The sequence below is a fragment of the Spodoptera frugiperda genome, chromosome 29 (genome assembly GCF_023101765.2).
Source record: "Spodoptera frugiperda isolate SF20-4 chromosome 29, AGI-APGP_CSIRO_Sfru_2.0, whole genome shotgun sequence".
In the NCBI taxonomy this organism is placed as follows: Eukaryota; Metazoa; Arthropoda; class Insecta; order Lepidoptera; family Noctuidae; genus Spodoptera; species Spodoptera frugiperda.
Genome location: NC_064240.1, coordinates 763703 through 790801, shown reverse-complemented (window position 1 = coordinate 790801; position 27099 = coordinate 763703). Strand labels below are relative to the sequence as shown.

The 27099-nt window shown below is 35.7% G+C and overlaps 1 protein-coding gene across 4 annotated transcripts in view; it reads left to right on the top strand.

Moving 5' to 3' along the window:
* LOC118268665 (uncharacterized) overlaps positions 1-27099 on the top strand; it is a 51319-nt gene that overhangs the window by 10942 nt on the left and 13278 nt on the right. For 3 of the 4 annotated variants that reach the window (XM_035583239.2, XM_035583237.2, XM_035583240.2), the window contains exon 2: positions 12073-12282. In XM_035583239.2, the coding sequence (XP_035439132.2) occupies positions 12111-12282 (172 nt within the window). In that variant the 5' untranslated portion in view covers positions 12073-12110. The remainder of the gene's footprint in view (positions 1-12072; positions 12283-27099) is intronic. The other variant, XM_035583238.2, reaches the window with a different exon arrangement.

The window sequence follows — 27099 nt, the reverse complement described above, 5'->3', positions numbered from 1 at the left end:
AGAGCGTTGCCGGCCTTTTGGGGGTTAGGAATTAAAAGGTTATTGGGGAGTCGGGGATTGGGAAGGGATAATTGGATGACACAACGCAAGTGCTGCTTCAAATCGGTTTTCTGTGAGGCATCACTCCGGTCGAACCGGCCCGTTTATGCCGAAGCATGGCTCTCCCACACTTAAAATTTAAAAAACTCTCACAGTAACCTCTAAAGACTTTCATCGTCTGGACGTAACATAACACGACACCCAAAACTCAACATAGCAACTATTTCATAACGTCTGCGGCCACTGCGTAACATTCCTGCAAGCCCTTACCGTACAAATAGCTCCAACCATCCGTCACGGCACAATATCGTCACATTAATCAAAGTCAAGTGTTATTACTAGCATTCCTCGACACACCACAATGTACCAGCTCACACTATATTAGAATACCTATGATATGTGTGGGAACCAGTGTAATTAGACCTCCGTGGTGATTTAGCAATTTTGTAGCTAGATTTAAAGTTTATCGGAGAAAGGGTTTGTGCGTGGTATAGTAACAAAATGGTTAGTTATCCGTTGTATGGTAGCGCTCAACGAACATACAGTCTAGTATAGTCGTTGGTAGCGCTATTTCATGCTAAATAGTATGTTAATAATAATAGGCTAGACCTATGAGACATAGATTTATTGCCAAATAGCTTCTGCCAGCGGCTTCATCCACATTCCCGTAGGATACAGCATATGCGCTGTCTACCAATCCAATATCAAAATCCGTTGATTTTAGCGTGATTGACGGATAATTATTTTTAGTGTGATATTCAAATTATAATATTAGTGTGATAGTAACACACATGAGAAACAAGATGAAGGTATATCATCCTTTTCACAAAAAATTCACACCACCACCGAAACGAATGCCCGAAAATCATTCCAGTATTTCTCTGTCTGGGAATCGAATACATTCCAGACATTTTTCCAAGAACTTCATCATAAGTATTTGTGTTAACATTCCCGACATATTTCCGTGTTGTACATTTATACGGAACATTGCTTCCGATCTCATATAAAATGTATGGACTCGACACTCGCTGCTAATAATAATAAAGATTTCCACAGTTATTCATAGCTACAATTGTCATACGAAGCGAATTATTATTAATAGGGTATCTATTGTATTGTTGCTATATTAGAAACACGTATTAAATTCTATGTTTAGACGACTTTCATCGATAGCGGTGTCAAGGTGGTCAGAAAAAGTATCATTGGGTAGGGTCTGTAATTGTTGGCCATATCAGCATTGTTGCCATATCACAAGATCCACTACTAAGCATAGGCCTCCCCTGATTATGAGATCAACGAACTGAAAGAGATTACCTCCTTCCCAATCTTCTCAATCTTCGATTCCCCAACAACCATTAAATTCCTAACCCCCAAAAAGCCAGCAACGCACTTGTAACACCTCTGGTCTTTGGGATATTCATGGGCGGCGACGATTGCTTACCATCAGATTTTTCGTATACTACCATAAAAAATGGTCTACAACATTTATTATCAAAGCGCAACGCTTGTAAACCGTACATGCTACAGCAAGAAATCCCCACCATATAACCCATAGCACATATAAGTACATGAACATATGAGTACAAACATACATACATAAACCAATAAATAGGTAATATAAAAAGGCATAAAATGTACAAAACAGCCGTTCATCGTAAAATACAAGCTATGCTAAGCTCTTTCAACATTAATCATGGCTGACGATAAAAAGCTCTATAGGTTGCCATAACTCACGCCACCACGCCAACTTAGTGACGCGCCCTGAATTTGCTTATATAAGTTACCTTCTTTTAGGTGTATCGACAGGTTTACCTAATACTAAGAACACCATTTCTGTAAAACGTGACTCAGATGGTCAGAGCGAAGGTGTCAATTTCTATCACGTTTTTACAACATATTTAATTCATATAATGACAAAAGTAAAGTAAAATTATAATCCATTCAATTAGAGGAGGAAGGAACTTTTAAACTTCAAACAAAAAAAAAGTTATAAGTGTCAGTCTGTTTGTCAGTCTTCTGTGAAGCTATTCTATGGAGGAGGAATAAAGTAATTTTTATGTTTTCTTTGCCAACAATCTGTTATTTCGATAAACTTTTTGGAAACTATAAATCATTTTAAGAAACAGCAACTGGTTTGATTTAATTCGACCACCCACTACTTGATTTAGCATATTACTCGAACTAAGAATAATATTACTATCGAGTTACTCTTACTGAAAATATTAGTGTTACATTATTTATTAACACCTACTCATATTACAACTTAACATAGAATAATAATCTTTATCAAAATTACTTAAAAGATGTTTTTAAACAGTCTCGTAGCCAGTGCTACGAAATCTTGCTACGCTGCTACGCCAAGACTACGCGTTACTACGCAGTTCTTTGCGTAGCGTAGCTGCTAATTTTGTCTATTTTAGTTTGATCGAAAAACAATTACGTCATTGTCTGTTTATCCTGAATGACTTACATGCATTCAAGGTTCAATATAAATTTATAAATAGGTATTAGCAAAACCACATACCTAACAATTTTCCTTAGTATCATCGTTTGTAATACTGAAATAACCGCTTTTTACTACATGCATATGAATATACATATGACAAATACACCCAAATCAGATTTTTTGTCTGTCTTTCTGTTTGTTTGTACAGACTAGTCTCTGAATATTTTTTTTTTTTTTAGTCAGTAACAATGGAGTAATTTGGCCTACTTTTATTTCAGAAAAAAATATGTTTTTTGCGAAAACATAAAATAACCCAATTTCTAGTAGAAGTCATTATCCTACGCGGACGAAGTCTCGAACAGCTAGTTAATTATAAGTTTTGATGTTCTGTATTTAAAACTTTGATTGCATCTTAGTTGTAGTGGCAATAAGTATGACAGTTGATAATTGAGTTCGCACTTAAATCAGGTACCGTAGTATAGTAGTCCATTGAAATATTACATAAGTTTTGCATTTTTTAGAGGACAACACTTTATTTTTGGATTATGTGTAGGAGTTAAGATCAAGTTTTCGCGTCCCCCTGCCGCTTTCTAGTGACCAGTCTATCATGATCTCGCTTTGTCGCCATTATTTCCGTAGATTTGAACAGCCTATGTATGTACTATCGTTTTTTTCCTTCTCCTCTAATAATATCTTCTGATTTATTTCGTCGCGGGATCCAAGACAGTCATTCATGTCCCTAGAACGCGCTGGACTTCAATGTTCCGGTGTTTTTATAGTTGTATCTACTGTAGATCCTGGCTTACATGAGTTGCAGCGGTATGGGAGGTTGTAGCGGTCTTGTCCCATTTAAAAAAAAAAACCTATGTATGTATTTTAATTTATAATATACAAGATACATCTCTCCACAACTCCCATCTTACAACCTTTTTACACTTCCATAAAGCAAAACAGAAACCTTCAAATACAATAAACAGCGCCCTCCATCTTAAAATACAACAAATACCGCAAGCCTAATCCAATCGTCGGCTATAAAAAGTGAACTAAAACCGTCTCTCACTAATTGGAGTGAATCTTAAAGCAAACGCCCCCCCCCCCCTAACACCGGCAGCGCTTGAGAATATAAAATGTTCCTCTGATTGCACGATGGGGGTGGAGGTCAGACGGTGAAGGTCTGGGAGTCAACTTTTGAGGGTACTGTGGGATTGGTAGAGGCGTTTGTAATGAAAGAGAATAGACTGATAGTTATAGGTTTAAAAAAATATATGGCATTTAAAACCGACAAAACGGTGTAAAATTAGACTCATATAATTTCCCATCATACAATATTGTTGGAGACATATTGGTACATATTGTTACATTCAAAACTCGAATCATGAGAATCGAGGATTTGTCGAAATATCGTAATCATGTTCCGAATAACATTTCACATGAAATATTACAAACGTTATCGCAATCGGTGGTTACTGGTTCGAACTAGTTTACACTGGTATCGCGTTTTATGTTGACCGAACATAATGATTACCGACCGTTATGGTACCTTAGTTAATTGTTACATTAAATATTCGTGTACATTGATTTTATTACACATTTTATTATAGAGGCTACACTAAATTATGTATAAAAAATATACTTTTACATTAATTTTATTATAAGTTTCGTGAAACATACTAAATTATTTATTATGTTATCGGCTTACTCACGTAACTGGCTCATATTCTGTCACGTTGCTACTCAACAACTCCACTAGCTGCGTCGTGTGTCGTGGAATGTTGATCATGAATATAGGCCTCTAACATGGCTTGAAAGTAGTCGAATTCCTCGTCAAACAGTTATGTGAGTAAGCTGATAACATAATAATTGATCTTATTTGCTATTAAATAATCTGCAAAGTCAAAGTCGAAGACAAAGCATTTATTTCAATTAATCCTTAAATAGGCATTTTTGAAACGTCAAATTGAATTGTCCGTCAATCTGTCCTTCAGTGAAGCAGGTCCTTCCAAAGTGTAGTTTCGACCGGAGAATGAGCAAAAACTCCATCGTTACTCTATTAAAAATAAATTTAAATATGTAGTCACTAGAAGTCTGAAAGACAGACATATTTTTATAATTTAATTTCAGCATCATCATCATCATATCAGCCACAAGACGACTGCTGAATATGGACCTCCCAATTCCAAAATGACTTCCAGATGGCTACCAGTTATTTTACAATACATGAATAATTAAACATTTTTAGCAATCTTTAACAATTTCTCTTTATAATATTCGTCAGATACTCCTACAAAAGTATACACAAGTTTAACAATAATACACGTTAGTACGTGTGGATACAAGCTCGCGGCACGTGCAGCGTCTGTCTACACTGCAGTGTGCAGCGTGCAGGCAATTTCCGGAGACTTTCTGCTACAATGTCGGCACATGCATGGCATCGATCGCACGCCAGGAGATTGTTACGGATATCTTGTGTTGCTTATTGTATATTTTAACAGTCCACAAACAATAGTTCAAAAACAGGAATTATGTTTAGTTTAACTAAAATTATTACAATTAAATAAACACTGACATAGATCTTAATATGATTAATTTAATGGCCAGTGACAAGTTGTATGTCCAATTTGAGGTGATATTAAAAATTATTCGTTTTCAATGAACAATAATGTTTTTTTCCAAACCCACAAATGAAATTCTGTTTCCATTATTTAAATGTTGAGTAGTTCTCATCGAGTAACATTATAAACCGACACATACAATTCACTCTTCTAATCCGCATTCCATATCACACGTCTTGTTCAATATTCACAACACATACCACGTACACATTATCGACAACAACGCGTGTCACAATCAGCACACATTACCTACGTCACCGGCAAACGGTCGTCCGGCGCTAACGTGCTGACCGGGCGCCGTCAACGGCCCGGTGTCGCCGTCAACGGGCCGGTGTCGCCGTCAGCGCCGCGGTCGCGTCACGCGGGCACCATGACGTCAGCACCGCACCTCACTTAGTTAATTAGCACTTAAATTGCATGGTAATTGTGAGGTCAATGTAACTTTTATGTAGTAGTTGTTGTATTCTAAACATATCGTAAGATTTTAATGTGTATTTGTACTGACGCGTTCGGTATTTGTACTGATTGGTAGTTTTGTATTGCCTAGAAATCGATTTACACGTAATATGGATTAAAAAAAGTCGACAGATAATTTTACTATAACTTTCGTGAGACATACTAAATTAATTATTATGCTATTGGCTTACTCACGTAACTGTTTGACGAGGAGCTCGACTAGTTTTTCCGCGTCGTGTGTCGCAGAATGCTGCTCATGAATATGAGGCTCTAGCATGGCTTGAAACTAGTCGAGTCCTTCGGCAAACAGTTACGTGAGTAAGCCGATAATATAAAATAATTAAGTATACAGATTGTCTGTAAACGTTACTAAATTGTATAAGAGACGCGTCTCTCCTTTCTTAAACCTTAAGAACATTAAAGTTTCTTTGGTGATTTATAGTACATAAGCTAGCACCATAAAGGGTGGGCATTGGTTCCGTGTCTAGCACCTATAGATCATTAATGAAATTGAAACCCAAAATGAGGTCGACTTCATGGTACTCATTGATTTGGGTGCGTTTACACTATAATAGTATTACTTCTCATGACATGTTTAGTAGAATGTTTTACGCGAAGGTTCTATTACTTTATAAAGAAACTCGATAAACAGAAATCAGTTCGAGAAGAAAACAAACAAAAATGCAGAAATAAGATGAAAATCTCACCACCTTAAGGCTAAGTTCAGATTGCAAGCACTGAGCGGGCCCGTCCAAACCGCCAAATTTTTTATTAAGCTAAAACAGTTGAACTTAAGTTAAAACAAATAAATTCGGTAGGTCTGTACACACAGATAAAATCGCAATAAAAACATCAAACGTTAGTTCCCTACAACCCCGCAAGGTGGCGTGACAATGTTATTAACCCGGCGTGACAGCGTGACGTCATTTGCCTAACTGACGTCGCCCTCCATTTTGATGTTAAGCTCACAATTGTCTTCTGTCTAAACCGTTTAAAACTTAATTTTCGAAATGCAATATAAAGCTCTAATTAAAAGGTAATAATAGCTAATTTTCAATAGCGAAATATAAAAAAATAACTTGTGCTTAGTGCCCAATATATTTATTAATGACACCCAAAATATTGAAGGCGACCAATAATCCCTAAGAACCACAAAATTATCTAATTTATCACATCTTTATGACAGTTTTATGGCAAGCTAGCACGTTGCCCGCGGCTGTGCCCTCGTTACTGGGACAAAAGTCTTATTGGTAATATAACCGATCGAGGTCATGTACGAGTTTAACCTACATGTAATTTAAGGACGTAAATGAAAACTGTTTATTTGTAACGCTTAAAAGCAATCTATGTTCAGGTAAAAGGAATTGTTAAAATTAACCAATTAAAAATACAGCTACGACAGAGCTGCGGACAACGTAACAGGTTACCAGGACTCCGCCTCAAAGCAGGAGTAGAAACGGGTGGTTAGTCAGTAAGAGTCTGGCACTCCTTCTCACCTCACCCAAAGTGCAAGAAGTCATTGGGTGATTTTGCCCCTCAAAAAAAAGCTACGACGGAGAACTTTCCAACAGATCAAAATGTTTTATATTTTTTTGATTGATTTATTTTTTAAAACAATGCCCCACATCAGGTTTTTCTCCTGTGTCGTGGGTGCGTTTACAAATATACAAGTTCACATGCACAGGACAGCCACACCCGAAACAACAATCTCTGCGATCAGTCGAAAATCGATGCTTCTGTTCAAATAAAAATAATTCAAAACTAGAAATATTTCACTTCTGACAGGGGAACACATGCTTACTGCAGATAGAAACCAGTATATAATAAAATTGACCCCAGTTACCTCAGCACGTCGATATGACGTATGAAAGGTCCGATGATCCACGTAGCCTTAGATACGATAGTTCGGCCCCACCGGCGCTGACCCCAGGGAATATAGCCGCGGTACCTATTCACTTATTTATTGACACCAATGAGAAAATATATGTTTTCTTCTATTTTTATAAATAGACTTTTACTTGGTTTCTAGTGACCTAGTTAGTTATGACGTTAGAGTTAAATAAAGGCCGTAAGGCTGCACTGTGCTGTACTGGAAAGTAGGTTAACACCATTAAAGTTTCAAATAAAAATATTATTGCGCCTATTTTTGAACCTAGAAACGAGCTGAGCTGTAAGTTACTTTTCATTACTTAATTACGTAATGTGTCTGTACCAAAATTATTAATATATGATGATTCCTCAAACAATTAGTTCAAAAAAGTTTATACCGACCCAAAAAAGTACACTCGAGATAAATCTAGAGTGGACTAAAGTACAGCATTACTACATCTTCAAATTTATCTTCTATTACTATTACCTTAAAACAAAAACTTCAACTCAAATAGGAAAAAATCATTTCCATAAAAATTCCTCAATAGTTAATTATTACGAAGAGCGAATAAATGTTATCTTCCAGTTTTCCCGTTAGCAAATAGCTCGGCTCGAATCTGTCCCCGGTATTTATCTTAAAAGACATCTTCAAATTGCTAAAAAAGGAATCTGAATATTCGTAACGGAAAGTGGAAAAAAATAATAATCAGAAAAAGGTCGGGGAAAGATATCATATTTAAATTGTCAATTTGCTGGTGACAATACGATTGTGCCCGGGGCCCTTCCGTGCGAAACTCTACGCTCGTAGGTACACAGGCCCAAACGACAATGGTAGTTGCCGGGTCCCTGCGATCATTGAAAAGGTTTTACAGTTATAAGAGTTTTCTGTAACCTGATTTTATTTCTTCATTTGTACATTGTGAGACTTGAAGGTTAGTCTTTGAAAGTTTTATGGATTCTCTTCATTTCAATTGTTATGGCTGTATCATTGGCCGTAGAGTTGGCTCACCAAGGTCTTGTTTCAAGGACTCGATAACCGGGTCGTACAAATTTTTATTTGGTTTAGAAAATTCTCAGGTGTAGTGTGTGTAGTGTGCTGACTTTGGATTTGTGATTAAAGTGTGGGGGAGCCATGCTTCAACACGAATGAGCCAGATGACGCGAAACAACGTTTGCGTTGTATTTCGTTGAAGTTTCCAGAGGTTCAATTACCCCCCAAACTCCCCAATCCCCGAATCCCCAATTATCCTCAAATTCCTAACCTCTAAAAGGCCGGCAACGCTTTTGCTTACGATCAAGTGATCCATTTGCTCGCTTACCTTATCCCTTAGAAAATGTGCTTTGTATAATCTCTATATACTAGCTCATAGGCTATGTATATGTATAACATTTACATTTACATGGAAGTGTTACACATAACAAGCAGTTTAAAAACCTATGAATGAAAAATGATATCGAAACTGTCTCATTTAGGCCCTTTTAAAACATCATTTGTAAAGTCTTTTCACGTTTGTGAAGACTATCTCTGTAAAAAAGCCGGTAACAAATAGGAGAACACTTCTCTCACGCCAACCTGTTGGACGCAGGGTATTAACCAACCAACTAACTAATGTTATTCGTGTTCATTTCTGACTTACATACACTTTGTTAAATGAGCGACAAGGGGAAAATGCTGCTTTGAAAAAATATACAAATGTTATGCTATAAGTAAACTTGTACATTGCATATTTTAACTTATATAGTCGGCTATAACAGTGTTTGTGATATAATAGGTAAGGAGAACACGAAATGCCAAACATTCCGCATAGTTTTCTGAAATTAATTTACATACGTTACGCTTCTTAATCTCCGAAAGGATAAGCAGAGCTGTTATGTTTAGTTTGACCCGATTGTTTGGGTCTTTCATAATATGAATTTCACCCCCTTCCTGACAACTGATCCATCTGATTTTTGTACACATTCTTAAATGTTGATGACCACATAACATAAATAGCCAAAAGCGTGAGTTACTAATAATATCTAATTGTAGCGTCTACCAAAATCTGTAGAAATTAAAAGCCATAATATTATGTATGACAGTTGAAAGTTCTAACTTTAATATCTAAACAAACAGAACAAATAAATATCCCCAATAAAAACACGCCCCGTACCAGCCATGCGTGATGACGTGATGCCGAGCAGTATGTCACAACTGTGTAACGATTTAATTACAATTGCTTGTAACTAGTCGTTCGGGTAGTTTCCACAACAGCCCCGTTTAATGTTACTGCTCGTCAAATTAAATGCTACTTGCTACATATTGTTCCATGGCACGATATTTTGTTCATGTCAATAGCCTTACACTAGGATATTTTGATGCGAAATTAAAAAAGAATATTGAAGATGTGTTTATGTTTTTGACTGCTAACAAGTTATCATCATTTATATTATTGTATCTTTTAGTTCATTCCATTGTGAAAACAATCATCAACAAAATTTTCCTCGTTAACAATCCAAAGTATATGCCTTCCCTACATAATAAAACAAAACCCTGCATTAAAAGAAAAATGGATAATAGATACAAACTTATTAGACAACACAGTAGTTATATATAGTACATTGTTAAGTCAAATTCCAAAAAGATATCCACATTAAATTACATCATATACACAGATACCTACACCATAATCAATGTACAAACTGCACAAGATAAGCAAATAACAGAGTGCAACAAATTCCCTAACATATTAGTGTAATTCATTCCGCTGCAGTCCGGCCGGCTGCCAACTTGGACCCGGTCCGAATTGGACAGGTGTCACAGCCACAAGCACTACACCTGTTCACACTGCGTACTCCATTTGTATAGGTAGCCATCGCCTTTCGTGTAATCCAGGTTAGAGATACAGATCTTGTGATTGGATTATGGGATTATAGCTTTAAAAGCTATCGTCTGAATAACGTCCATACGCGGAAAAAAATCTATGGTCGGCCTAGTTTATTCATGTCTTTTATTAATAGGTGAGAAATGTGTTTTTAATTATGACACAGTTCTTTAGTTACATAGGAAACAAAAAAGTATAACAACTAATTTAAAAAGTCATATCTACCATAAATTAACACATATTAAACACAAATAAGACCTCTGTAAAAGACACAAATAACCTCTAGAAGTTACAAACTTGTCGCTCAAAATATCTAAGTAAAACGTTGTCACACAAAAATCTATACAAACAAAACAATACGTACCTAATAAAAATAAAACAAGCAGACTATTACGCAGTTGGCAGAAATATTTAAACAAACTTAGTTCAATTAAGTACTTTATAGTCTACTCGACCTCCATAAAAATCCAGGTCTTTGTCCCCATATAAAGAAAGTTGTAAAATCCCGCTGTTTATTCCAAGTATTTCACTTCTATAATAACGAACTAAGTAAGAATCCATATGGAAATAGGGCACCATTGATTAGGTTTCTCTCTTTCACTACGATATGTTTTTCTTTGGCTTAACAACAAAGTTTCTTAGACTACGTTTTTCTAGTGTATTTTTTTTTAATTTCCACGAATATCTTTGTAGTTCTTTTAGCTCAGTTAGTAATATATTCTCTTACTGAATGTCAACTGTTTATTCAGTCGAATTTTCTTAGAAATAGACGTCGTACTAGTAAATTGTGTTTGTCGTTACAAACTAACACAAATACATACATAGGAGTGGTGTCCCTCAGGTAAAGAAATAATCGTTTCTAATGAATAATTTGTAAGATGTGATAGGCGGGTCCCAATAGCTGTTCAGTATTCACCTAACAATCATGTTTTCTAAGACACGTGTGTAAAATATTTCTAAATTCAGAGTAGTACTAATGTTTCGTAAATATGTGTGTATTGGCTAGTTAACCAAATGATAGAATACTTATAATACGCTAATATATCGGCTCTATAATACTTATATGGCAATAGGCTCACCCCCTATTACATGGGACTTGTAACACAAGTGGGTGTACATTGTACAGCGGCATTACGTGCCGTAATGTCCACCTCTGCCTACCCTTTCGGGAATAAAAGGGGTGACCTTGCACATAATACCTATATACAAAAATTTGCACAACAAACCATCATCATAAATTTTAATGTTGGGGTCAAAATGCTTACCGAGAACTTTCTTAAATTGACACACAGATAGAGTTGGGAATATAATCCACTTAATAACTTTCTCATTTCGATGCGCAAATATGAACACAATGCTAACTTTTTTTCGGCGACTGTCCGACTACATTAACTGGGTAAAACATTTTCATTTCTAAAATTAAGCCTGAGTACTTCCTCGGCTTTAATTTTAGTCTTTATTTAGACTATCACTTTATAGACTAAACACTTAAAGTAAATGGAGGAATTAGTTGAAGATTGTCGCAATGGATTTCTTTATTTCACACTCGTACTTGGTCTCGTCGTTGGCTTGGTTCTTAAAACATAGCTTAGCTACTATGATGACATTTTTAGAAATATTCTTCGAATCTTTATCCTGGGATTTGAAATAAATTATCCTATTTTATCTATGAAATCATTTTTTTATTTCAGTAAAATCCCAACTTAATTTAGTAATGTACTAAAATAACAATGGAATAAACTGTACAATATGTGTAAGAGAAGTTAATGTTTAATTTCCTTGTGACCAGCAGCGTCGGTGTGGTGTGGTGCGCGCGGTGATGTCGTTATGGAGGTGGTGCTGCCGCTGGCGGTGGTGTGCGTGCTGGTGAGCGCAGCACCCAACGCGACGCGAGCGCGCCACCCCGACGACCTGCCCGAGGAGCCGGTCCTGCCTGATGATGATGAGGAACTGCTGCACAAGCTCGACTACTACGATGAGGAACGAATCAATATTTCAGGTTAGTCCTAAATTGGATATCTTTCGTGTGAAGGTCCGTTTGGTCTAAGTTTCATACCATAAGGCTCAGATTATACATAACTTTATTTAAATGACTGTGTGAGTCTGAATTTCTTACAACCCTTGAGATACACATCATTACCAGAGGGTTTATACCTACCCAAGTTTAAAACTGTATTGTTGTTGTTTACTTCTGATAAATACCATGTACAAAATAATTTGCTAAAATGTAACTTCTTGCTCATCCTGAACAAAGAAAACCAACTATGTCGGTAGTGCCAAACAATAAATTCAGGATACTAAGCGCTCGTTTTTCTCAACGTCATTAAAAAGGAACCTTCTATTTTAACTCGATCACTCAACTGTAGATAATTCTAAACAGCTTAAAACTAGGTTACTAGAGCATATAAATGTGTCCTTACATAAGTGTATCGCATCTCTAAATAGTCATAAATGCGCATTCAAATCGAGAAGCACATAATATGTTTGATTTATAGGTCTTCGTGACTTTTGAAAAACTATTACTGCGGCAGCGTACATAGCGAGCAATGGAACTAGGTTAGGTTATGAACTAACTGTACTTATTCAACTCCCTTTGCGTTTTTCTTGTGACGTCACAAATGGCCGTGTTAACCTGAACATATATTATGCATCTACATATTATGAACATGCGGTTTTCTTTTAACAAGCTCAATATAAACGTTTTTTTATTATAGTACATTATGATCGATAGAGATGGAGGTCTGTGGGCGCCCTCGGCCCCATCTAAGGGATATAGGACTCTAAGTCAAGTCAAGTCAGGTCATAATGAAAATCCCATCCGAGCTAATCATCTTCTACACTTAAAAGAGATACTGAAGAAGTACACAATCATACAACACTAAACATTTTCAATATTTTCTCTTAAGAATCTCATATACAATTTAATTTCCATAACAGTTTAGCAAGAAGATTGATTGGACATTCCTCAAATAAAAAAGTCAGCACACCACCCATCCATCATCAGCAAAGCCAACAAAATTCACAAAACGGAAGCAATACATTTAACTATCTTCTTTCAAAAGATTTTTATATAACCGCAAGGTCTCCATAAACCAAATTTGGACCCAAGAGCGACCCTTGCGAACTCCATCGCCCATGAATAAGGTCCGGGTCGCATAAATATATCGTAAATATGGGCAGTATCAGTGCATCCGTAAACAGAAGGCCATAAATAATAGCATGTGGTTTTATGGAGATAGGTGCAAAGATTGACAGCTGAAGGAGTTTACGTACACCTGGCACCTGGTGATAAATATTGGACATCGAACTTTTGAAACAGATATGCTTATATGCTAAAGCTAGTCAAAGTTCTAGTAATAAGTCAAATGTGATGCATCCTTCTATGAATTCTTGTCTGAACTCTTTTTGTATGATGTTGTGTTTAGGTTAAAGTGATTTTTTTTTATTAATGGACGAACAGTATTTCCATTCCGTTCGTCTCAAAAGTCTAAATTTAATTGGTAAAGAATTTGAAGAATGATATTTAAATATTTTTTTAATGTATTCTATCAGATCTTAGTACATTTTTAGGTTTATTAGTCCAAAACATATATTTTAATCTATTCTGATAAACTAACAGCCATAGAACCACCACATCTAAATAAATAGTCTATATGACATCACAAGAGAAAATTGTATTTCTATTTTCTAATACACAGAAACTGGAATCCACGATCACAAAATCTGCAGGATTTACCTTACTCCTGACTTATCCATTCCAAACTAGATTGCAGTCCGCATTGGATCTTTCGATTATTTACTGAATGAGAAATGCCAATGCTACCTACCATCCACAACCCACAATCTTTTTACAAGGAACACGGCAATGAAATGAAATAAGGAGCAGTTTATTCAAAGAAAATCCGCTCTAAAGTTACAAAAGAACTAGGTGCATATTACACTGTATGAGTTTACAAAGTTATTCTGTTTAGTGCAGTTGAAAACAATAGTGCGGTACATTAAGTAGTGTTAGTGCTGTTTAAAGTGTGCAGGCCCTGGTAGTAAGCTGTTTATTACCATTCTGTAGGCTTCTTTAAAGCTCGCCTTTAGTCTCTCTTTGTTCGAGTTCCGTGCTGGAGGTCGTTTGTTCCACCAACTTAAATTGAGGATTCAAGTTGGGTTTTTAGTGTTTTATATAAGTTTTCTGTAATACAAAGAGTATTTTAGGTACACTTGGTTCACATCTTTTGCATTTTTCAAGCAATTTTGTCGCTATGGTCTATTTTTAATGAGTTTTTTCATTCAGATTTAATTGACTCCACGGTTGGCGCATTGGCTAAGCAACTAACTGGCTGCCGTGCCGTGGGTTCGATTTCCGCACGGAATAACTCTTTGTGTAATCCACAAATTGCTGTTCCGGGTCTGGGTGTCATATATGTGTGTGAAGTTGTATGTTTGTAAACGTACCCACGACACAAGAGAAAAGCCGAGCGTGGGGCAACATTTCTAAAACAAAGAAATTACATACTTTTCGCTATTCGTTGGTAGGTACATAAAAACTACAGTATGTAGTAACTAGCTATGTTTCAATAGGGAGCATTGCCCTACTAAATAAGAAAGACCTACTTACCATCAGATTTGGCACCAATACAGTTATAGTATTGCCCAATAAGTACACACAATAACCGCTCATAACATCTATGATGGCGCATACATTTCAAACTGAAATTCGTACAATACAATAACACTTTGCATAAAATGCTGGAATGTTGAGTATAAATGCAAAACTTTACAACGATAGTCGGGCCGCGACATTTGGACGATGCAGTCAAGTTTCCGATGCCACTGTTAAGAGAAACACAGAAGGCTAATTTACATAAAAGTAGTGTTTAATGCACACTTTTTCATTTTTGCAAGAGGTATTTGTGTGTGGTTGTACTAAGGGATTTTTCTAAAGGTGACAGAGACCTATCGATATTATTCAAATCGTTTCGTAACCCTAAATAAGATGCACTAGATCGAAATTAGGTATTACCTGCTTTTTTTTTGAAGCGGAGCTCATTGTACGGTCCAATGATTTCTTCCGCCTTGGGTGAGGCGATAGGGAGTGTCAGGGGTGGTAACCCGTTAGGTAGTCCGCAGCTCCGGATTGGATGTATTCTACCTAATACGTATCTTTTTATATTTATAATCCATCTGTCTTCATCCTCTGACCACAAGCTTGTAGTTCACAATTGGAAAGTTTCGTAGTGAACCTTCGGCTGGATGTGCTAAGTGACTGCAGTGTTTGAAACATTATGCAAGGGGTTGGCACCGCGCCAGCCACCGACAAACAGCCTTCCAATAATGTATAATGAAATTGCTGAATTCATGTAACTCCACCCAGCCTCGCCCCGCCCACATATCTATATTTACTTCATTGCTTTTTTAACTTCGTTTTGTTTCTGTAAATTGAGTTTTGCAGTCATTTGGATAAGCGAATAGAAAAAATTAAAGCACATAAACTTGCGTTCCTTGTACTGGATATTCTTTTATATAACCTATTTACATCAAGACGTACTGACAAATAATTAACTGAAATTAATAGCCATTATGAATTTTGTGTTATATTGAATGGTACATTAGATGAAAGTTATATATTTTCGCTTTTTTATTACATTTGTACACAGTATAAGAAAGTTACTTATATTTCCATGTTAGTATCACCAAGGAACTAGCAGTGACACAGAAAGAACTTTGTATTTGTGCTGTGCACCAACTATTATACAAGACCTGTTCCCGTCTGCACTGTCGCCAAACTTACACATAGGCAGGTACAAGACAAGGTCCATCTTGAATATTAAGAGAAATCAAATAAAATGAAAAGGCCTAATGGTCTCGGAGTGAACTGTCACGGGGTTTTGATGACGATGTTGAATCTTGCACAAAAGGAAAACTCAACATTTTATTAACAACGAAAACACGGAAATGGTTCTAAGTATTTCATCTTATTTTACATAGCAATCATCTATTTGATTTCCTTTGTGATTCTTATTCATTTACATAATTCTATGTAAAAATAATATCTGTACAATGATGGTCACATGCGCCTGACCACCACTAAGTTATTGTTTACTTGTACTTGATGAGATACGCTCTCTAGCCCCGCCTCATGACCTTGAATTGAAGAATAAAGCGGGCGCTGCAGGTACCCGAACAACATTAAGCGCACCACTGACTAAGGAATTACACGTGTTGCGTCACTAAGCTACGAAATTATTGCTTTTCTATTAGATGAAATATTTGGGAGCATGGTTTAATGTTTTTGGGTTAAAGCAATTCAATTTTAAAGTGGTCAGGCGGATCTGTCCTCCACTGTACTTACGTACAATTTTCCTTAAACGTTGCTAGCAGGAAAAAACATTTAAATTTCTGCAAAAAGTATCTTACAGTCTATATCAATAAGGTATCATTTTGCATAATTCATAATTCCCGGATATTTGGAACATTATGCTAATGTGCAACTGTTCAATACTACATACCTACCCAGACAGGAACCTTCTGAAAATATTTTCCTTCACCATGCTGTTATTAAGTTCTTATTTAAGCTATAAAGAACTCCTTCTTTAAGTTTTAACATAAGTAGGTACCGAGAAAGATACGAAAGCATCTGGTAGACACCAAACAATGCTAATTTTAAGTTGTAAGTTTTGTATTATATTGTTTTATATTTCTAAAACAATACTGATTCTTGAGGAAATAATATTGCATATTTTGTTTAACATTAGAGTAATCTCTAAGAATACTCCAACAAAATCCTCATTTAGGTAGTAAAAGAGAATAAAATAAAACTCTTTTGTTTTCTGACCGCTTACCGCTAAAATTACAAACGTTTTCTGCAATTGCAATTACTTTTCAGCTTATTAGAGTTCTAATATTTGCTCTTCATATTAAATAGGATTTTTCCAACAAATCCTCGCCGGATTTAACAAATAGGTTTCTGTAACGCAAATAGGGTGACATGGTTTTTTATATTAGATGGACTTTTCTTGTCAATCATTTTTAACATGAGTCAAAAAAAAAATAGAAAAGAATATAATATGATCTTATTTTTATACCCGTTTTTATTTTGTAAAGGAGTGAGTTCTATGTTAAAAACCTTATGCTAAAAATGTTTTAAATTTAATCATGCCCTAAAAAGCTGGCGCATTGCGGCTTCCCCATAACCGGTGCTTCATTAAGTAATTTGTACGGCTATGTTTTACGAGCATTCAGGTTTTTTGAGCTTTTTCGTGGAAGTAGGTAAATTATGCCTTTTTGCTTTCCCTTACCTACAGTCATTATGAAAAGATATGCGGTGTAATGCATGAAAATGTATCTAAGGTTCATTTTGGCTTTAAGCGTAACATGTTAATTTTTTATTAATAATGGGTCCTTAATTCGTAAATTGGAAGATATTGACAAAGTACTTTGACTATAAAGTTACTATGAAAGATCATAAAGTATCTAAGTTATGATTCGCATGTAAACACCGTTTTAGTAATTCTATTCGTTTAAAAACTACATAAATAAAACTAACCTCAAAATCTTCACAAAATTTTCCTTGTAATGCCTCAGACCTTTTTACATTAGACTGAATTACAAAATTGTGCCAACACTCATCCATCAAGGAATTCGTTGAGTTTCTCATAACGTCCTACACTTTGATTGAAATATGTTCAATCTACTACTAATTCTGTAATTTACTGGCGTCGTCGAAATCTAAAAAAGTAAGTGGCTGTTTGGATTGCTGCGGTATTCCGCCCTGCGGAGGTTTGACGTTATTGAAGGAAAAGTAATTTCCACTTGAAAATTATATCATAGGTTTCACCACATATATGAAAAGCTTCGATTTTTTTTAAAATCAAAATAAATGTCTTGCTACTAAAGTTAGTGCAACACTTTAGAGTAATACTTAATATTATCTTTATTTGCAAGCAGTGCAGCACTACACTACAAATCACGGACTTGGCACACTGTGCAGCACGACTACTGAGAATTTATTAAAACTATTCGAGACAGTTCTGCGGGATTTTCTGACTTATTCACTCAGACAGTTTATACCCGCAATATTTATAGTACACTTTGTACTTACCCTCGGGAAATATTACTGGATTTTTCTAGAATATCCTAGAGTTAGTGACTATGTGGTGTTCCTATTCGCAAGGGAAGCGGCGACCCACAATGTTTTACGGCCAATAGCAACACAGATAGGCTATCGACGACCCGAATAGAACACGTTCTATTTAACAAAAAAAGCTTGTTTTTATTCCATATGTTTTACTGCTTCGTTTAGATTCGTCTCCTGGGTATTGGGGTGTAAATAGGTGTGTTAAATGTTAAACGTAACGTTTTATGTGCGTACACTGGAAGGTGTAACTGATAACAATTTGCTTTGCCAATTTAAAAGCTGGATCCCATACTCAGCAGTAAGGGAACGGTGGAATCGTTACAATTACCTTATTCGTGGAATGGTCTCCACATTTCACATTAAAATTCTGAAATTTTCAATTTTATCACGGAATTTCGAACGATAGCCAATATTTGACTGATAATTTCCTATAGAATAGACTCTTATGTATGTACAGATCTATTGCTATAAGCGTACCATAACACTAAAGTTAAATTAAAGACAGCTCTCATGAACATAGGTACTTACCTAATATTACTGTACCACCAAAGAAAGACTCAAGTTCAAAATGGTATCCATTTACTGGGTACATCTTCCGATGATGATATTAATATACCTTACCTTTCTTTTTACCAACAATCCCAAATTAGACTCTTATATGTATTTACGTCCATCTATTCTATATTATGTATACTGGCCAATTATACACTTCAAAAAGAACAGCCACTGTTTCAAAATGTGACCCTTTCAGTAAAGGACCGTTTCTTATTTTAGAATGCATTAACTAGGGGGCGCCCTTGAGCCTGACCTTTGTACCTTGGCCTATCATACCGAATATTGGCGACTGGTTAAGTATTGATCGGAAATCAAGACCGAATTAAGAAAGCAGACTAAATTCTTATACGAAGGTAGGTTAGTGATGAATTGTAAGTTTTGTATCCTTACTGTTAGAGATTTATCTGTTACTATTTGCCTCCTTATGTAATTGATAGGGATTTATTTAACACTATCTCAACTAATATTATAAATATGAAAGTATTTTTGACTTAATATATGTCAATATTTTATAAAGAGCCTCACTAATGCATTAGGTTATATAATTTACCTGTAATATTAGCTGTAAGAGTTGAAATACTTAAATAAATGTTTGTCCGTCAATCACGTTGAAACTACTAAACGGATTTTGCTGAAGTTTGGTATACAGACAGGATGATAGAATGCTTGTTGTCCTGAAGCCGCTGGCAGAAACTAGTGTTTATTAAAAAATAATATATTGTTACTTTTTTACATTTACAAATTAGGAATTCTCATTGGTCAGAATTTATTTTGACTGTAGTCAGTGGACCAGTTAACAAATTCTATATTTCTTTCCTTTTAAAAAATGTTGTACGCCATTTTATTTTATTTTATCGATATCGATACTTTGACGAAACAATAACACAGCATAAAATAACAAGATCATTTTATTTAACGAACATATTCTGTACAATTATTATTTCAACAAAAAACTTGTCTAACCTCAATAAAATACAGCTCCTTTTCCAAAATTTTAGAAACAAAATTTTCATGTTGCAAATTTATTACCAAGCGAACTACGCTAACAGTTTTAAGAACCAACCACGCATGAAAACTGCCCAACCAGCCAGCAACGAAATTGGGTCAAACATTAACATATTCATAAGCAATTTAATTTGTACGTTGATACAAATACCTTATAAACGATTAAGAAAACTTAATGGCGACTCGTTCATGTTTTTAATCAATTTACGCTTTGAATATTTATGACGAGTCAAAGGATATTTTGTAATTAATTAGTTCCACCTGAAAGGCTTAAGGACTTGCTGTTGATTTACTGTTTAAACTCTGTTGTGGACACTTTAATGGGCTTCAAAGAAAAACGGAGCACTTCGTTATGTGTTTGCAAAATAAGCCGTAAGCACCAGGTACAAGGCTGGTTTTTTATTAAAGAACAAAGTGATTTGCGTTCTTTTTTCTGTTTATAAATTAACCATACGAAGTTTTGGTAAATTGCCGGGTTTGGTGATAAGCTCGTTCCTTGTCATTCAATAGATGAGTAGAGTAGTTAAGCGGTAACTGGTTTTGTTCTTCCTCGTAGACTAAATTGTCCTTCTTCCTAAATCATTAAAACAGGATTGTGTCTGGCTTATATGTACTTTCTAATATTATTTAGACACCACAGACAAACGGTGAAGAAAAACATCGTGAGAAAACCTGAGCTTATAATTTCTAATTATAAGTTTGAAATCGCCAACCCGCATTGAGCAAGCGTAGTACTTAATGATTAAACTCCGTGCGAGAAAAGGCCTTTGGTCAGCAGTGACTTATAGGTTGTTGATGTCTATACTAGCTTAAGTTACGAGCACTAATTATTGGTTTAATAAATTCATGAATATTAGGAAAAAAATCCTTTCTTACTCATATAAGGAAACTGGTTTCACATTACAATGGACGTACATCTTCAAACCCCATTTGGAGTAGTTGGAGCACCCTTCACATATTGTCCGCGCTTCTAAGAACCGTGTCCGTCCACGGATTCCGGTCATTATATAGGAAAATCAATTTTATTAGGAGGATATTCGATACCCTTCAGACTCACTAACTATGTAATATGATAGTTTGAATACGAATCTTGTTACATATTTAGACGTCTACACCTACAACAAACTGATTAACAGTTATAATACCAATGGCATTTATTGTCTATTCGGTATTTTAAATTGAAAAGAATTAATTGTAAAGTAAAATAGGTTTTTTTATAGGACAAGCTTGCCTGTGAGCCAGGTTCTACAGTAGATACAACCATGAAAACACCTGAACACTGAAGTCCGGCGCGTCCCAAGGACATGAATGTCTTGGATCTCTCAACGAAATAAATCAGAAGATATTATTAGAGGAGAAGAAAAAGAAAATGATAGCTTCCACTTTCCTCGGTGAATTTAGAGTAAAATAGTCGTCAACTATTTTACTATTAAGCTTTCTATTTCCAAATTCACAACGGCTGCCGTCCCAAATATTTGTACTTTAAGTAATTTCCACTTTTCCGATGTGGCCCATAAATGGCATTGAGACAGCAATTTAAAGGTTATCGTACCTTGAACATAACATAATTATTCTAATTCTAACAAAAAAGTACAATATTAAAAAAATATCATCCCAAGCGTGGGAGAGCCACGAACGGGCCGGCTCGACCGGTGATACCATGGCTTCACAGAAAACTGACGTGAAACAACGCCCGCGTTGTGTTTCCTTGTGTAAATGAGGTTACCGGAGACCCAATTACTCCCCTACCTAATAGTCCCAATCCCCTATTCCCTAACAACCCTTAAATTGCTAACCCCCAAAGGGCCGGCAACGCACTTGTAAGGTCTCTGGTGTTTCAAGTGTCCATGGGCGGCGGCGATTGGTTACCATCAGGTGATCCGTCTGCTCGTTTATCCCATAAAAAAGCATCCATTATCTTCGATCACTAGAACCAGCAAACTTCAAAGACTTGAAGTATTCTTCAACGCTCTCAACTGAAACTACACGAGGCGAGAGCGGTCCATGGATAATCTTGCACAAAAGTGGCGTATCTTGTCTCTTGAACTTCGATCTTCTTGCAATTAATACCGCAGCGTTCAAAGCAAACGTGCCAGCCATTTTAATTATTCAGAGTCTCGGAGGTGCGAACCCGAACGGTGAGTGGTTCGTTAGTCAGCAGCCAATTAGCTGTAGCTATCACAACAAACAGAATATTCGTTTCGATAGCGGAATAGATTAATTTTGTAGTGTATTTTATTTATAGTAACTACAAGTTTAAAATGTCACGTTTCATCGTAAAGGTCGGTAAGAATTAATTGTTTTCGTCCCGTTTTTTTTCTTTTTTTTTGAGTGGGAAAATCATCCAATGTGTTTTCCCCCTTTGGGCGAGGCGAGAGCGAGTGTCAGGCTCTTACTGACTAAAACCACTCCGATCCGACTCCTCGTTTCGAGCTGGAGCCCTGGTAAACCCGCTAGATAGTCCGCAGTTTCGAATTAGCAATTTTCACGTGGAAACAAGAAATTGCCTAGGCAAATATGAAGACGGTTGAATTAATAGTTGGGCGTGTTGAAGGTATCTAGATCTACAATTGCTATCTGAGTTTCATGAAACATCAAGATTTCACAGGGTGTCAAACTTTACACAAAAAAACAGTTAACATGTGAAAGCTAATTTTCTTACATTAGGTTTATTATTTTGTGCATATACCACCATACCATAAACGTAATTAATAAATAAAATTTAATGAAATTTTAATACAGTACGCCAAAAACAGTTTTACGTTAACATGGCAACTGGAAATACAAAAAAGAAAATGATTATAGAACTGACAAACATGTTACACATTATGTTTGATTTCATCTATTTTTACACACGAATTTAATTAGGTAATGGATATGGAAACATTTGCTGATTTCATTTGTAAATATTTTAAATTAAACATCAAAGTAAGGAACCGACATAATTATAACGACTTTTTATGTTTTACGAGAACAATACCAATTCTAATTATTTTTCAAACAAAATAGAAATATGTTTCGTACGTAAAGGCCACGAGTCACGATTGAGTATTTGTAATTATTTTTACGAAAATATTTCGCAGGATTTTCAATATGGCCGCTGGTACATGAAAAAAATCTGTGTTTACCTCACACGAACGTAAAGAAGCCCTCCGCTCGTTGTTTTTTGCTCTGGTAACAATTTTCAAGTGGACTCGGGCTGTTTTCGCCCACTTTTATTTACACAGCACTTTTTAAACCTTTTATTTCAACAACAAGGCCTTTAGCGATGTTTTTTTTTTTTTGTTTTTATTTTGTACACGAAACTCTCATTATGATTTTGAGCGAAAGAATTCTTTGTCATTGTGGAGCAAGCAAGCGACACGTGCAGTTACCAAGTAAAAGAAAAGAGTGTATTCCTTTTTAAAATACCGGCAATACACCTGTTACTCCTCTGGTGTTGCGGGTGTCCATAGGCGACACTGATCGCTTGACATCAGGTGATCCGCCGAGTCATTTGCCTCCTATCCCATAAAAAAGAACATAATTATGTAGGCTTCTGAAAGATCAAAGCGAAATGTAGCGTAAATTCTCTCTAATAAACTTGAAACCCTACTGAAGAAAGACTAAGATAGATTATTCTTCTTTTTAAGATGTCCCACAGAAAATAGTGTATAAATTCTAATAACTCCAAACAGACTTCCTATGACATCATGAAGTCTCGACACGTGTACAACCATGGTATCATTACTGGAACTAATTATACCTAAATAAACAAATACATAAGCAATACATACTATTACAGGAAAACTGTACATTTTAAACCTAAGTTCCTTCTGAATATAGTTCCAGAGGCCAGTGCTGAAAATAAGATAAAAAAAAGTTTTATTGTTTTTTTTTATCTTTAACAGTACAGACAAATTGTAACTATAAGTATCTGCCTTCTTATCATTTCTCCCTCTACATTAATCCTGTCACGAAACTCTTTTTCATATGCAAATACTCGTATCATACCCACATTAACAGCGGTGATTAAAATCAATAATTATTAATCATGAATTCACACATTAGTGGTTTTATTATCTAATCGTTATCCTTTATTTTATATTATGTTTACATTATTACATAATATTTTTAGAATGCAATACAAGTGATTGATATAGGTAAATAATTACTTAAACGCAAAAATGTCCTTATATACGTACTTATAAAATATGATAACTTTCGAAATACTTTACTCAACTCGGGAATTTAACTCAAGATCCCTCTTTGTACAAAAAAAAAGAAAGAGTAAGTATTCTCTAACAAAACAACTCCACTCAGTAAATATTTCTCAAAACCAATGAACGTTATTATCAATATGAGGTAATAACGGACACGGCACAAGTCCAATCTTCGTCGAAATAATCTCGGCCTCGCAAAACCTGATGTAGGCTGTAGGCTCGGCCATATATTATTTATTAACACAATTGTCCCCGTTTATTATTATGGGGCACATTTGGCAAGTCCGATCGTGCCAAGGATGCGGGACTGGCAACTTGCCAACCGTGACAGATGTTACTGGCATACTGGCATATTTTGAACACTTAAATTTTGTTCGACCATATTTTTTGGCAATTTCTCAGCTTGAATTGGCTATATTTTATGTGGTTAGCCCACTCACGGTGCTACAACGCCAAAAATGGGATTAATTCGTTCCATTCATTGGAAGTGAATGGCTCGAGTGAGTGAGTTGTGTGTGGTATGCCAAAACAATAACCGTATGAATTGAACTACAAACTTTTGTCATTTGTGTTTGTATCAAGACCTTTCACGTATGTACTTATTTACGAACTGAGACAATATCTCTGTATAGGGAACTTCTTTTTCTTTAGAATTCTGGCATCTAACTATCACTTTAGCTCACGATGTCAATACCAGCATACCTAACCAAGTTTCCTAAGCATAGCACCGGCATTATAATACCAACATTGTTTCTTCCCACTCCTTATTAGTACGTCAGCACTTCAAAGTTCCCTTCTTAAACTCCAGCAAAGAATTTATAATAACAAGCACGTCTTTTTTAAACATCACACGCGCGTTCTTTTAGCATACCTGGAATTCTGCCCCTTCCAACTGGAAAATGCTACTCTTCTATATTACGAATTTCTTGTCGTCAACATAAATTAACTGACACTTCTACATGTGCATATATCCAGGTTAAAAGTCAAAGAAGAATGAACTTTATGCTTCGTGTTGAAGGTGCGTTTTATGTTGTGACAGCTAAAGCTCAAGTAGACTCATTTCAAAGGGTGTTAGGAGAGACGACGTAGTCTTTGTTTTATGAAACTGGAAAAGGCTTGATGAAGAAAACATGGCTGTGTTTGGACATCTATATATAGGTACACGGCGACACAAAAGCCACCTACACTGCGAAGGCTAAGGTTTCTCATCTCGTCTGCAACATCTTTTGTATTTAAGCTACGTAGCGATTTCTCAACACCAGAGGGAAAATAAAATGTAATCAACCTTTGGGAGCACTCGAGCAATCTCTCCTTTGATTGCGTTTGCGTTGCAGAAATATTAAAATTTACACCATCATCGAGAATAACCTTCTAGCATTTAGTTGGGTACACCTTAACCAACCGATGGTATTATGTTTTTCTCATTATTATACTTTACTCAAGTTGCTTAGTAATAAATAAGTACCTAAGTCAACAAATTGTGTACCTAGGAAATTAAAAGATACCTAACTTAGTCACACTTAACGACTACAAACATTTCTAATAATAATAAATTACCTGACCTATAAACCCGTTTACTAACCAAGTATTTTCCTGCAACTACTAAGCATCTTAATTTGCCTCTAAATGCGACGTGTAAAATACTGTTGTGTAATCAAACGAGACGCCTACATAAATTTTTATAGCAATATCGCAGTTAAACGGACCATTGCGCTTTGTTCGCTGCGGAAACATTTTAAAAATACAATACTCGGAATTCCTAAACGAGAATGTTTGAAGTGTTGTTTATAGTTTTTTAATTGCAGAAAAATGGCTGCGACATTGTTTAATTTTTGGAACTAACGAAAAGTTTAACTAAGCAGAGCGTAGATTCTTTCTTTGTTTTTTTCAACCATGCTGAATGTTAGTTTGGTTTTCTACGTTTTAAATTATTATTACACTTAAGTTATGTAGATTTAAATAGCAAAAGTCGTTGTATAAGCTAAGTAGCGATGAGTATCAAGTAATAATCGCTGTAGTTTCGCAGCAGGCGCTAGGCGGCGGGTATGACAGGTGACCTCGCGGTCTACTGGCCTTGCATCGCAGAACACAACACTATAGCTCGGCTAGTGCTGTTACTTAGCTGTTAGGAAAGCTAAATCGAATTGTAGATTAGTAGCAAAGCATCTACATTTGATGCAAAGAGAAAATATTTTGATAGTTTATGGAGATTTGATTAAAATAGGTAGATATTTCTTTATTACATTAAAAGTAGGTAGTAAAGTATTAAATAAAAAGTACCTTTAACTGACGAGCATTCATGAAAATATTGATGACTATTGATGAAGCGAAAGAGGTGTGTAAGAATCGTTGCAATTGGCGTTCCTCTGTCTCTGTCTACCCCTAGAGGAGACAGGCGTGAGGCTATGTATGTTTCTTCTATTATATACCTCTATATACTTACTTATTCGCTTATTATATTATGGAATGTATAGTCTGGTAAATAAGCACATAAATATGTATTCGTTTGAATATGTCCTTCGATATAATCAAATCTCCGCAGGGCATGCCGACACAGTCCCTTATTAACAAACATTTTTTCGCATGTCGCAAGTAAATGGCGGAATTAGTGGAGGGAGGAGCTTCTTTTAATCAAAGTGAGGACAGACAGTGGGAGGACTTCGAAGATAATAATATGCTTCAAGATTGACATTCGTATCTAAAATTGACTATCTTAATTACTTAGGTGTTAAGTCTTTAGAGTTTGCCAGCTGAAGAAATATTTAATTCGGAATGAAATGTTTAGTTTAAAAAGAAATGTTACGTTTAGATTATTTCTATTTTGCATTTGACGATCATGAACCTACTCAGGGTTTAAGTTGTCTAAGCCCATTGGCCTATTTGACAGGAAATCGACGAACACTAGTGAGTAATTCAATTCATCATC